The 14613-nt window shown below is 38.3% G+C and overlaps 1 protein-coding gene across 10 annotated transcripts in view; it reads right to left on the bottom strand.

The window, feature by feature from the left end:
• The window catches only part of SLMAP (sarcolemma associated protein), a gene marked incomplete at its 5' end in the record, with an annotated part of 151090 nt that overhangs the window by 14106 nt on the left and 122371 nt on the right, over positions 1-14613 (bottom strand). For 9 of the 10 annotated variants that reach the window (XM_079713807.1, XM_079713815.1, XM_079713814.1 and 6 more), the window contains 4 exons: positions 240-314; positions 1309-1431; positions 13564-13623; positions 13906-13986. In XM_079713807.1, coding sequence (XP_079569933.1) covers positions 240-314; positions 1309-1431; positions 13564-13623; positions 13906-13986 — 339 coding nt within the window. The remainder of the gene's footprint in view (positions 1-239; positions 315-1308; positions 1432-13563; positions 13624-13905; positions 13987-14613) is intronic. The other variant, XM_079713810.1, reaches the window with a different exon arrangement.

Raw genomic sequence — 14613 nt, forward strand, 5'->3', positions numbered from 1 at the left:
AAATCCATATCTTCAATCTTCCTCTTCCCACTCCAAGTGGGAGGTACTACTAGAGTACTAGGGAATCTTCCCTTAAAAAAAAAGGGGGGCCACAGAGAGCCCAGTTACAGTCTCAGATTCTAGGGAAGAACCAAAGCCTTGAACAATGGGAACCCTTTGCATTCTTACTTTCCATTTCTTTTGAATTGCTACAAACAAACAAACAGTAACAATCCCAAATAGCCTCAGGTGTTCCATACCTTGAAGAACCTGTATTTGTTTACTGGATTCCTCAACTTGATTTCGATAGGCTTTTCTTTCTTCTTCCAAAAGAGCTAAAAGTAAAGCACAGTATATCTAATTTTGTGATTTAATGAAAATATTCAGAATTGAGCAGCTGGAAGGTTCTAAGAAATTCTCTCCTAAACCTCACTGAAGGAAACAAAAGTTAGGCAGTGTTATCAGTGTTAGCAGTTAGGTAGTTTAAAGATTTTTTTAGGAGCACAAAACAGTAGTAAGTAATAAATGTATTCAACCGAGTAGTAGCTGTCTATACCTTGTATTGCCAAGATAACATGTGCTGTTCTTTACTTGAGAAGCATTCTTGATAGTTGTTAATCAGGATTTTGTGCTTAAATGTGAAAAACAGACTTAAAATCCTCATGTTCACTGCCAAGTACATAGTAAGTACTTACTGACAGGAAGTTCACAGTTCCCCGTGGGATGCAAATCTTCCTCCTGGTCAGGAAGGCCATTTTAGAGAACATGAGGATTCTAAGACTTTGTAAGGTACTAATTGACTGCAACTAGGTAACTGCTGTGAACGCTATAGAAATGTAAGTTCTAGGGAATAGCACAGACTCCAACTGGCCTATGACTCTTATCGGTTGGGACATTAGAAAATTCTATACCTTAACTTTGCCTGGTTCCTCTCACTTACTGAAGAATCCACTGTAAAACTGCAGGGAATAAAAATTTCCTTTATCTTATACTGAGTAGCTAATATTAGGTATAACTAAAACGTAGAAATTAATATTTCTATGTTTTTTCCTTTTTCTGTACTTAATGTGTAATTAACTTTTAAGATCTTTCATTGGTACAGGCCTTTCTTAATCTTCACAAGAAAGTAGTGCAACTGTAACTCTCCTCACTTTACTGATCTGAAACATAAGCTCAGAGAGCATAAGTGATGTCCCAAGATCACATATCTAATAAAGTTGTAGATCTGGAAGAAGATAACCATGCCTCTGGACTTGGAAGTTTGGGGCCATTCAGTTATATCTTGTTGCTTTCACATCCCCTAAAGAATCAAAGTAATCTTGATCTCACCTTGAAGTTCAAAGCATTTTTGTTTACTTGCTCTAGCTAGTTCCTGGGCTTCAATCAATTCCTTCCGAAGATGCTGAATTTCTTGTTTTGCCTCAGTTTCTGACTGTGCACCCTGCAAGTCATCTGACAAAAATATGTTTATTTTAAAAGCAAAGTTAGTATCATTCCATAATCTCTACAACCAAAGATTAGCAATCTTTCTCATGTTTGGACATGCATAGTTAACAACATAGCACAACTAAGTTTGATAAAATTTAGAAGCAAATTGTATTAAGCATTTTAGTCATTTTACCTTGGAGAAAGAACACACATATGATTAAATTATTTTAGTAATTCATGGCAATGGTAATATAACATACATACTAATATATGCTAAATTATATATTTCACGTACATAAGGCTTATGTAGAACTTATGCAAGGTTTGAAATTTAGTAGTATGATTATAATGCTATTCTTCTTTATCAATTTTAAGTTTCTTCATAATAAGTCAGAAAATTTTCACTTGGAACTTAACTGGAAATGGAAAAACAGAAAGAAACTTTTCTTCAAGAAAAAATATTTTAGCATGATTCCCCCAGCTGTGGAATACAAAATAAAAACTAAGCTGAAAGCTCCACTGTGCTCCCTTCATCATCACTGTTTCCTCAACACTACATACATAACAAGTAAATATTTGCTTAATTATCATTATTATTTAAAATTAATTAATTTATTTATTTTTGGCTGTGTTGGGTGTTTGCTGCAGCGCGTGGGCTTTTGTCTAGTTGTGGCGAGCAGGGGCTACTCTTCGTTGCGGTGTGCGGGCTTCTCGTTGCGGTGGCTTCTCTTGTGAAGCATGGGCTCTAGGCGTGCGGGCTCTAGAGTGCAGGCTCAGTAGTTATGGCTCATGGGCTCTAGAGCGCAGGCTCAGTAGTTGTGGTACACGGGCTTAGTTGCTCCGCGGCATGTGGGATCTTCCTGGACCAGGGCTCAAACCCGTGTCCCCTGAACTGGCAGGCGGATTCTCAACCACTGTGCCACCAGGGAAGCCCTGCTTAATTATTATTATTTTTTAAGAAATTTATTTATTTTATTTTTGGCTGCGTTGGGTCTTCGTTGCTGCATGCAGGCTTTTCTCTGGTTTTGGCAAGGGGAGGCTACTCTTCGTTGCCATGTGCAGGCTTCTCATTGCGGTGGCTTCTCTTCTTGTGGAGCACAGGCTTGAGGTGTGCGGGCTTCAGTAGTTGTGGTACACGGGCTCAATACTTGTGGCTTGCGGGCTCTAGAGTGTAGGCTCAGTAGTTGTGGTGCACGGGCTTAGTTGCTCCGTGGCATGTGGGATCTTCCTGGACCAGGGCTCGAACCTGTGTCCCCTGCATTGGCAGGTGAATTCTTAACCTCTGCGCCACCAGGGAAGCCCAGCCCTGCTTAATTATTAAATGATGTAACCTAAGTGATTTTATCAAAATAAATTAGAGCCAGCATGACATCTCAAATAAGCTCCCTCCCCTAATTCTTTTCTCTCCAGTCACTCTGCTCATCATCTTTCATTGTATTAGAACTTTCTACTACTGAACACTGCCTGAAATGAATGTATCATCAGGTAGGCCATATTCTTCTAGTACATTCTATTTGACTACTACTTTGGTTTACAAACAACTCAGGCATAACAACTTCAATCTGTCAAAAAAGAATTAAGAATAAAATTTCACAGTGTAATCACTGCAGGTCTTAAATATTACAAACACATGTTTTCATCCTCATATCTTACTTCTCCCTGTCAAAAATCTGACTTTAGGTTCATCTATTTTAGCCAGTCTATCAACTCTTCCTTCAAACAGTCATGGTAAGGGTGGAGGCAAAGAGAGAGAGAGATTGAGAGAGATTTTCCAGTGGCAGGTGCATTGTCACAGCAACTACAAAACTTCTCTTTCAATATCATGCATTGGGGTCTGCAAAGGTTCTAGCTGCCCATCTCTGGAATTGTCATTATGTAGGACAACATCCTTATTCTTAGGAGTATTAAAGCAGGAAGTATCATGATGCCTTTATCTATTTTTTTTTTAAAGTTGATTTACAATGTTGTGTTAATTTCTGCTGTACAGCAAAGTGACTCAGTTATACATACATTTATTCTTTTTCTTATTCTTTTCCATTATGGTTTATCACAGGATATTGATTATAGTTGCATGTGCTATACGGCCGGACCTTGTTGTTTATCCATCCTAAATATAATGGCTTGCATCTGCTAATCCCAAACTCCCAGTCCTTCCCTCCTCAACCCCACCTCCTCCATGGCAACCACAAGTCTGTTCTCCATGTCTGTAAGTCTGTTTCTGTTTCGTAGATATGTTCATTTGTGTCATATTTTAGATTCCCACATACAAGTGATATCATATGGTATTTGTCTTTCTCTTTCTGACTTACTTTGCTTAGTATGATAATCTCTAGGTCCATCTATGTTGTTGCAAATGGCATTATTTCATTCTTTTTTATGGCTGAGTAATATTCCATTGTATATATATACCACATCTTCTTTATCCATTCATCTGTTGATGGACATTTAGATTGCTTCCATGTCTTGGCTATTGTAAACAGTGCTGCTATGAATATTGGGGTGCATGTCTCTTTTCGAACTGGGTATATGCCCAGGAGTGGGACTGCTGGATCATATGGCAAATCTATTTTTAGTTTTTTGAGGAACCTCCATACTGTTTTTCATTGTGGCTGCACCAATTTACATTCCCACCAACAGTGTAAGAAGGTTCTTTTTTCTCCACACCCTCTCCAGTATTTATTATTTGTAGACTTTTTAATGATGGCCATTCTGATGGGTGTGAGGTATAGTTTTGATTTGCATTTCTCTAATAATTAGTGATGATGAGCATCTTTTCATGTGTATGTCTTCTTTGGAGAAATGTCTATTTAAGTCTTCTGCCCATTTTTTGATTGGGCTGTTTTTCTGTTATTGAATTGTATGAGCTATTTGTATATTTTGGAAATTAAGCCCTTGTTGGCTGCATCATTTGCAAAGTATATGTAAATATCATTTGCAAGTATCATGATGCCTTTATCTTACTTTCAAGTGGTCTGGCAAAAAATATCTACATAATATCCTTCAGTAGATATTTTCCTACTTGTATGTTAGGGTTTTTTTCTAAGTATTTTTGACAATTTGGGCTAAATACTTCTTTGTTTTGGGACTGGCCTGTGGATCGCGGGGTGTTTAGTAGGTTCATTGGTTTCAACCCACTAGATGCTAATAGCACTGCCTCTCAGTTGTAACAACCAAAAATGTTTCCATATACTGCCCACTGTCCCTGGGGGTGTAAAATTGCCCCACCTTGAGAACTACCGTTCCATGTTAATAACTTTATAACCAAGAGAAAACAAATCTACACATAGGCTTCTTTCTCACAGAAGCACTGGTTAGTAATTCTGAAACTATTTTCTGTATATTCTAAAAATGTTTTAAAAAATTAGGGGCTTCCCTGGTGGCGCAGTGGTTGGGAGTCCGCCTGCCGATGCAGGGGACGCGGGTTTGTGCCCCGGTCCAGGAAGATCCCACGTGCCGTGGAGTGGCTAGGCCCGTGAGCCATGGCCGCTGAGCCTGCGCTCTGCAATGGGAGAGGCCACAGCAGTGAGAGGCCCGCGTACCGCAAAAATAAATAAATAAATAAATAAATAAATAAATAAATTGTAGATAATGGCATCCAGGTTTCTCACTATCGGGAAAGACAATTACAGATATGGAAATACGAAAGACAATTAATTCTGTGGTGTAAGGTACGAATTAGAAGAAGATCTGAATGTATAAAATAGACTCTAATAGATCTGAATGTATAAAAATAAATAGATATAGACATGTGAGGCAGTAAATATAGCCATACATGTATGTATGGATATGAATATACATACATCTATTTCTTAGCTCTGTCCACTCAAGTGGGCCTAGAAGTAATGAACATGTGGAGAAATGGCTGATTTCAGGACTAAATCTAAGTACAAGATGAATGTAGAACATCTTTTTTGTGTCAGAAAGTAAGAAAGGACTCAAAGAATGATTGGGTCCAAAAAGACATAAGGGACTCCCACTGGCCAAACATGAGACAATTTCAGTATCAAAATAAATAATGATAGTGACAGATGATAATCCACTGAATAAAACATGAATCCATGAATTCACACTGATATAGAAAAAGAAAGGAAGGAAGGAAAGAAGAAAGGGAAGGGAAGAGAAAACTCTTCCATGTTGTAGAAAGCTTGCTAATAAATGTAGAAGGATGACAGAATTATGAAATCACTACTTGGCAACTATGATTATAATAAATGATTCAGGCAATCATCATAAGGAGACATCAAAGCTAAGAAGATAAATGTTTGAGGAGTAACAGGATATTTAAAGTTAACATCATCAGTGATAGAACAATTCAACATCAGGTGCCTCCTGATATGATGCCCCAAATTATTTCTGTTATATTACTGCCAAAGATGCACAACTTTAATCTAAATATGAGGAAACATTAGATACAACCAAACTGAGGGACATTTTAGAAAATGACCATGGTTCTTCAAAAATGTCAATGTCATGGAACACAAAGAAAAACTGAGGAACTGTTCCAGATTAAAGGAGACTAAAGAGACTTGACAGATGAATGCAACGCATGACTCAGGATTTTCTGAGGACATTATTGAGACAACTGACAACACATGAATAAGGTCTGTGTATTTGATAATAGTAATATATCAGCTTGTAGTTAATTTCCTGATTTTGAGAATTATACAGTAGTTATGGGAGAGAAACAGAAAACACACAAGAAAATATTTAGGAGCAAGGTTATCACGCCAGCAATTTACTCTCAATGGTTCAGGGAGAGAGAGGGAGGAGGAAGGAAGAGGGAAAGGGAGATGAATAAATCAAATTTGGTAAAATGTTAACAGCAAATAGAGTGAAATCTTAACAGTTGGAAAATCTGGATGAAGAGTATATGAGGTTCTTTGTTCTATTCTTGCAACTTTTCTGTAAGTCTGAAATTATATCAAAATAAAAAGTCAAAAGAATAATTTCTACATATATACATAAACAAATAAAGAAAACATGGCAAAATACTAACAACTGCTGAATCTAGGTGATGGGCACATATGGAAGTTTTTGGCATTCTTCAATTTTTCTTGTGTTTGAAATTTTTCATAATTAAAAAAGGTCTCTTGAAATTACCAATCCTAATGCTGCAATCTTGGAGCAATCATTTCTCCCTATATTCTTATCCTTAACCTATCTTCCCCTTCTGCATTCTATATTGCATTGTGACACTAGAGCAATTTTCTTACTGAGATCAAGAACCTACACTGCCGGGACTTCCCTGGTGGCGAAGTCGTTAAGAATCCACCTGCCAATGCAGGGGACACAGGTTCGAGCCCTGGCCTGGGAAGATCCCACATGCCGCAGAGCAACTAAGCCTGTGAGCCACAATTACCGAGTCTGCACTCTAGAGCCCATGAGCCACAACTACTGAAGCCCGCGTGCCCTAGAGCCCATGCTCCGCAACGAGAAGCCACCACAATGAGAAGCCCGCGCACCACAACGAAGAGTAGTCCCCGCTCGCCACAACTAGAGAGAAAAGTCCGTGTGCAGCAACGAAGACCCAATGCAGCCAATAAATAAATAAAATTATTTTTTAAAAAAGGAAGATAAATGAAAGCCTTATTGAGCTAAATAAATACTCATTTTATTTAGATGTGCAAGTCAAATGGAAATGAATGTTTTTTAGGAACTATGATGAGGTGAAAAGATTAGTAGAATCTGTTTTCCTTTTAACACAAATCATGTCTTTAGAAGTGCTTGGTGTGTAGTCTGGGCCAGGAACCAGCTTTTCTCAGACTAAGGCTAAATCCTATAAAAAGGTCTACACCACACAATAACCCACTAAAGAACCAGTCGTGGCACACAGAATACGTGATACTCTAAATTAAATTTGGTGTCACTATTTCTTCAGAAGAGTGACTGGAGATTTAACTTAAAATCTGACCTTTGCTTTAAATGTGGGTGAGATACTCTGAACCACGTGGTAAAGGGCCAAATCAAAACATTTCTGCCTGAGTTCTATTTTGCATGTGCATGTTTGTTGAAGGCTAATGTAGCCATAACATCTGTTACCTCAGCAACTGACAGAAGTGACCTAGCAGAAGCAGCTGGCCAGGTGGGTGCCATCCTCTTTCTACTACTATCACCGATTCCTTTGGAAAGTCTGGTAGTTTGGTTGCAGGCTTGGTTGATGAGAACCTTCACAGTGGAGGAAGACCACTTTCTTGCTGTGGATATGTGTAGTCATGTGAGATAGTCCTAGGTGGTAGCCTATGAATTTAACTTTGGCAGCAGCCTCTTACTGTTGATTCTCACCCCTTTGCCATTCGTTCTGACCAGCCGGGTTCCTTCTTGACAACTGGATCTTTTGTTGGCTCCTTTGTCCTTCCCATTGTTCTTCTCTTTCTCTATAAATTCCCCCTGCTATCACAGTCCATCCCTATGCAGAGAATTCCCAAACACTGTTACTGACTTCTTTCTGACCCAGTCTTATCTTTCTCCACATCTGCCTCACACAGCCTGTGTTGCACCACACTTTCCTACTGGTAAATGTTATTCCTACATTAAACATTAATCCTATTTGTAAATGTCAGTACTATTTTAAGGAAAGGCATGGCTCCCTTTTCCCTCTTGGTGTACCCTGACTTATCTTTAACCAACACATTTGGGAAGCCCATTCTGACTACTGCTGCACCCCTCCCCTGCCCCTAGCCAGGAAATTAGCTCTGCTCTCCAAAGTTTTCACCACACCTATTAAAACACTTATTACACTATCAACATGTCTCCTTACTCCATAGGACTGTAGCCTCCTCACGTGTCTTATCTCTGTATCTCCTGGGCCAATAAATGTCACAGAAATAAATGAAAATGGCTTTCCAGTCCTAGTTTCTGTATCACACTTCCAACTGCATTTCTGGTTCCGAGGGTGACAATACAAAACTTCTGATCGTGAAAGGAAGAACTTTTAATAATTATGCTGGGACAACGGGTATAAATGGTTTCAGGCAAAAAAAAAAAAAAAAAAAAAAAAAAATGGTTTCAGGCAAACCAGAACCTACGGAAAACCTTCCTGTTCAACATGTGCCAAACTAAAAACATCACACTGTCTTTCCACCACATCATTTAGACTATGTCCCTAGTTATTTATACGTCCTGCAAGTTGGCAGTTGGATCTAGAATCTTGATCAGATTCAGGTTCAGTTTTTTTGTCACTGAATACATCACATGTGGTATGACACACTTTCAGGGTCATCTCAAATGATACTTCTTCCATGAATCACCTTTCCTCCCCATCTCTTCTCAGATAAACAAAAAGAAACAAATATAAAACCTGGACGTTCTTTCACCTTTCTTTGACTCCTACTGGCAACAACCACCAAGAAACAGCTTATCATCTATACCTCTTCTATAGCCAGTTTGTCTAGAAACTCCTCAAATCCCAAAGAGAGTCTTATTAGACTTTGAAACCACTGGAGTCTCTGGCACAGTTCCCTAAATAGAGCAAACTTGCATTAGACACTACTTGGACTGAATTCCAGTCTTCTTTTTGTCTTTTTTTTGGGGAAATGATTTCAAGCATATAAAAACCTGTGGATCAAGCCACAGCTTTATTTCTCTCAAAAGTGGCATAAATTGGTTGAAAATAATATTTCAGGAAAAATTACTACTGCTATCATCATTTCATTAATATCTCATGGTGAATGTTTAATCTACTTTAGATTCTTTTCCTAACCCTAGATGACTAACATGACAGGTAGCACATTATAATTCTAAAAAAAGATTGGCTGTTTTTAAAAAAGGAAATAATAAAATTTGAAAATAATGGCTCAAGAAGCCAGGCATAGGGTTTCAATGAATAAAATAAAGGGGCTACTTTCTACAACTCTCAAGGTTAACACTGTGGTCTAATAATTTATACTCTTCATTTAAGAGAAAAATTCTGTCAGTCTACTGAACCTAATTACACAGACAACAAAACATAACCACATATACTCAAGCATAACCCAAGTGTTTCTAATAAATGACAGTAAATACATTATTTTAAAGAATTTAGGACTTCCCTGGTGGCACAGTGGTTAACAATCTCTGCCTGTTAATGCAGGGGACACGGGTTTGAGCCCTGGTCCAGGAAGATCCCGCATGCCGCGGAGCAACTAAGCCCGAGTGCCACAACTACTGAGCCTGTGCTCTAGAGCCTGCAAGCCACAACTACTGAGCACACAAGCCGTAACTACTGAAGCCCATGCGCCTAGAGCCCGTGTTCCACGACAAGAGAAGCCACCGCAATGAGAAGCCCACGCACCGCAACAAAGAGTAGCCCCTACTCACGGCAACTAGAGAAAAATCCGCAAGCAGCAATGAAGACCCAATGCAGCCAAAAATAAATAAATTTATTAAAAAAAAAAAAGAATTTACACAACTTTTACAAAGAAAAACAATGGATGAAACAACCATTTAGGGCTATGATGACTGTTTCTTGGAGACTCTTCTAAAATTTGCCGCTTCTAATGGGTGATTTTTCTTTATCTAATTACTGATTGACTTAACAATTCTTTTTTTTTTTTTTGCGGTACACGGGCCTCTCACTGTTGTGGCCTCTCCCGTTGCGGAGCACAGGCTCCGGATGCGTAGGCTCAGCAGCCATGGCTCATGGGCCCAGCCGCTCCGCAGCACGTGGGATCCTCCCAGACCAGGGCACGAACCTGTGTCCCCTGCATCGGCAGGTGGACTCCCAACCACTGCGCCACCAGGGAAGCCCAACAATTCTATTCTTAAAATCAAGCTGCAAAATCTTTCAAGAGGTGTTGATAAAAATACCACTTATTTAAACAAAAGTTGGCAATCATACAGAAATGTAAGCAAAGTTTTTGCGTTCTGTTTTTGTCACCTTAACTGAAAGCAAGGTTAGGGAAACTAACCCATTTTCATCAATGGCACTCCAAGCAATTACCAGTAGCATTCATACACCCACCCTCCTTCCACATACACCTTGTGTTTTCCAGTCTCTATCTCCTACAACTTCCCCTTTTATACCCTCTTCCTTGAGTCTGATTCTCTAGCCTATATCATGGGCACTTTTACAGATAAAATTTAGCCTTCCTGTTGTACTCAAGAATTAAAAAAAATTTTGCCCTGACATCTGGCAAAGTAAACAAATTAATACATTATTAACTGGAAAATATCCACAACCAACAACTGCTTTTCCCTAAAAGATAAAGTAGGAAATATTTTTTAAAATCCCACAATCTTATTTAATTAATGAAAAGTTACCCTTTAACTGATAGGTTTGCCTTTAAAAAAATAATAAATTTATTTATTTAATTTATTTTTTTGGCTGCATTGGGTCTTCGTTGCTGCACACGGGCTTTCTCTAGTTGCGGTGAGCAGGGGCTGCTCTTCATTGCAATGGGCAGGCTTCTCATTGCAGTGGCTTCTTTTGTTGCGGAGCACGGGCTCTAGGCATACGGGCTTCAGCAGTTGTGGCACACAGGCTCAGCAGTTGTGGCTCACGGGCTCTAGAGGGCAGGCTCAGTAGTTGTGGCGCACGGGCTTAGTTGCTCCACAGCATGTGGGATCTTCCCGGACCAGGGATTGAACCCGTGTCCCCTGCATTGGCAGGTGGATTCTTAACGACTGCACCACCAGGGAAGTCCCCGGATAGGTTTGCCTTTGTTAATCACCATCATTATTATTATTATCAGTATCTTCATTATGGGGCTTAACATGTTATGTTCCCAACAACATATTAAGTGATCTACTTGTACTGTTGCATTTAATCCTCACAATAATCCTATGAAGTTGGTTTTCCCCAAACCAACAAACGAAAAAACCCTGAAGCACAGAGGGGTTACGCAATTTGCCCAAGGATATATTACAAATAAATGGCAGGGGCTTCCTTGGTGGTGCAATAGTTAAGATTCCACGCTCCCAATGCAGGGGATCCGGGTTCGAATCCTGCTCGAGGAACTACATCCCACACGCATGCTGCAACTAAGAGTTCACATGCCACAACTGAGACCCAGCACAACCAAATAAATAAATAAGTAAATTTTAAAAAACCACAAATAAATGGCAGAGCTGGGACAGAACTCAGAGATCTTTGGCTCTTAGCCTCTTGGCTAGAGCCTGTCACTTTCCTAATGCTCTTGTGGTTTTATAACTTTGGTGTAAGAGGTCTATTATTAATTCATTCAACATACATCTGAGTTTTTCCAAATATCTGGCATTGTGGTAGGGAAGAGGATAAAAATAAAATCTAAAGCAGACGGACACATAAAATTACAAAAGCACTAATAACAGTTGAATATAATTAACACAACCATAAACACTATTTACAGGAGTTACTCAGTTTTCCTGGGTATTTCCCTTGTATACAGGAGGTATACATGTTATTAAACTCCTGTTGATGTTGTTTTTTTCTAAAAAAAAAAAAAAAAAAAAGATAAATAAATCTTATAATCAATCTGGATTTGGCTGCTGAAAAGCTTTCTGTGAGATTTCTACAGTAAAAAAAGATCATAAGAACAGCTACTTCTTTATGACGGGTGTCCCTTCCTCATTCACCTCCCTTCTTGTTTCTGTGTGTCCCCCAAAGGCCCAAGGTTCCCAAACTTTTTCAGGATCAGCAACAACGTTCTATGCATTAATGGTCTTACGTTTCTGAGAAGAATCAGAAATGCTCCAAGATGAGATTTCTGGCCTGTACACACATTAACTTAGATTTATTATTACCACAGTAGAAAAAAGGCATGTCTCGTAAACACCAAAGGTCACCTGAGAAGAGTGCGGATCGGTAAGAATACTGGAAACTATTATCATACTTAAAAACAGGTTGGCAGTTGGTTGCCCGGGCCAGTAATCCTCAGGGCTTCCCTTGGTACGGGAATTCAGTCAAAGGTGGCTCAAAGAGCCATGTCAGCTTCAGTATCCATGGGGGAGAAAAGAGAAGGCCATGATGCCCAGACTAAGGAATTCGAGAGAATCTGGGTAATCTCTTAGTTAACCAACCCCAATCCCAATCATTATACAAGTAGGAGAGCAGCAGGATCATGCAGGGTGAAACTAAGGCTTCCTTATATAATCCAAAACTTAGGGTCTGTACTGGGAGTTCCCTTAATAGCCCAGCCAGAAGCAAAGGCATTTCTATACAAAGAAACCTCCACAGGCTGCTTTTGCTGCTAATTTCCGAGAGTTGCCTGGTATTGGTCCACTGCTACTAAAATGCGTAACCTAGTGAGCTGAACTTATATGTCAACTTTTCTTGTGTACAATAAGGCAATTATAAAAGAGACTAAATGCAGGGTGGGAGAGGGAGGGGATATGGGGGTATATGTATACATATAGCTGATTCACTTTGTTGTACAGCAGAAATTAACACAACATTGTAAAGCAATTATACTCCAATAAAGATGTAAAAAAAAATTTTTCTCTAAATGAGAAATGGATCAAAACACTTAAAAGTGAATCTTTGGTGTAGCAGCTGTTGTCATGATTGCAAAAAAAAAAGAGACTAAATGATGACAATCACAGATTTATCAATAAGCCATCCCCAGGCACTTTATTTTAAAAACACTTTTATAAATGCTAATTTAATTCCTACCCATTTCATTCTAAACAAGTAAATATCAAATAAATGTACTTCTTATTTAGAAGTGACACAAGTGAGATAATTTATTTTATGCACTGCTCATCTTAGTCCCACCCAAAATTTCTAGAAGAGTCCTAAGAACCTGGGGATATTTACTGGAGAATGAGGAGGGCCAGAAAATGAGGACATTTACAACTGCTACCATATGATAACAGAGCAAACGGGTAGTTCTTTCAAGAAAGTTAATATTTTTAATCTATTTTTAGTTTACATTAAAAGTCGTAATGAGTTTCTATCAGAGACATCAAGGTAAACACAAGAAAACCACAGCTGCATTTCACATTCTACCACTTATTGCCTTGCCTTCATATAACTTTGATTGATATAAACTATTTTACAATTTAAATGTTTTTCTTTAAAGCACTGGCACCAACATCAACATTTTAAATTTTAGTTCCTGCTACTTTAGAGAACCTATCTTAATCTTTTAAGTTAAAACTTAGTTTTAACTAAAGCTTAAAACATCATATAATACATGATTTTGTGGCAAAGGGTGAATCTGATGCCCTGGTTTAAAATGTCTTAAAAACAAGTTAAAATACCTTTTAATAGGGACACTTTAGCAAAGGGTTCATTTAGGTCTTGCTCATCCATTTGGGCGTCTACAGAGTGGGGAGAAAAGATAGTTATAAACAGTAAACTCTATTAGCAAGCTATCATTATCAAAATAAAAAACTGAAATTCATACAGCTATTGTATTTGCATCATTGAAAGTAGTTTTTAAATTTATCCAAGATTCAAGGGAGTGACTTGATAAATAGAAGTATTGCTTTTTCCCCCAAACACAAACTTTGAGATCTCCACCCACACTAACCTGCATACCTAAACTGCTTGGTAGGTAACAATAACAGCTACAGATTTATAAATATTAGGTTAAAACTCACCTGTAGTGTCGTCACTACTTTTCTCCTTGCTTGGACTCAGAGTATCTGATAAATCAGATTCCTTTGCTCTTGTCTGGTTCTCTAAGAAGAAAATAAATAAATAAATAAATAAATAAAAGTAGAATCTCTTTATAATTAAATAGCTTATATCGATAAAACTGCTTCAGGCTATGAGTGCTCTAAATCTACTGGTATGCAAAATACTTTTAAAATTAACTGAGGTCACTGGATCTCTTACTTCTTCACCACTCTAGTCCAAAATGGAATGCTGGTTATTACACGTAGCTCATATTAAATTATAATGTGGATCATGATTGCTGTGCAGAGGAGGGCTGGGGTTTTTGTTCAAGGCTGTCCACTGGCCAACTGGAAACAAAAATGAAGCAAGCTTTGCTAAAGTATTCAGAGACCTGCAACAAATATAGCAAAATTCCCAGGACAATGTGGATACTGTATGAAGATGATGAAAGAAAAGGATTCTATTATATAAAAACACTAGTTAGGTTGCCTTAGTAATATTTATACTCATGATAAAAACTCTTTTTAAAAAAATCACCATTGTCTTTTATAAAAGTAACATTTAAAACAAGAAAATTAACAGCCTTTCATATCTAAAGAAAGTATTACTGTACCTGAACCACAGGCCTGAAATTCTTTGCTTGAGTTGATATTTCTTTAAACTCAAGGACCATTCTCACTACTTGGCCT

The sequence above is a fragment of the Hyperoodon ampullatus genome (assembly GCF_949752795.1).
Source record: "Hyperoodon ampullatus genome assembly, chromosome: 10".
Classification (NCBI taxonomy): Eukaryota; Metazoa; Chordata; class Mammalia; order Artiodactyla; family Ziphiidae; genus Hyperoodon; species Hyperoodon ampullatus.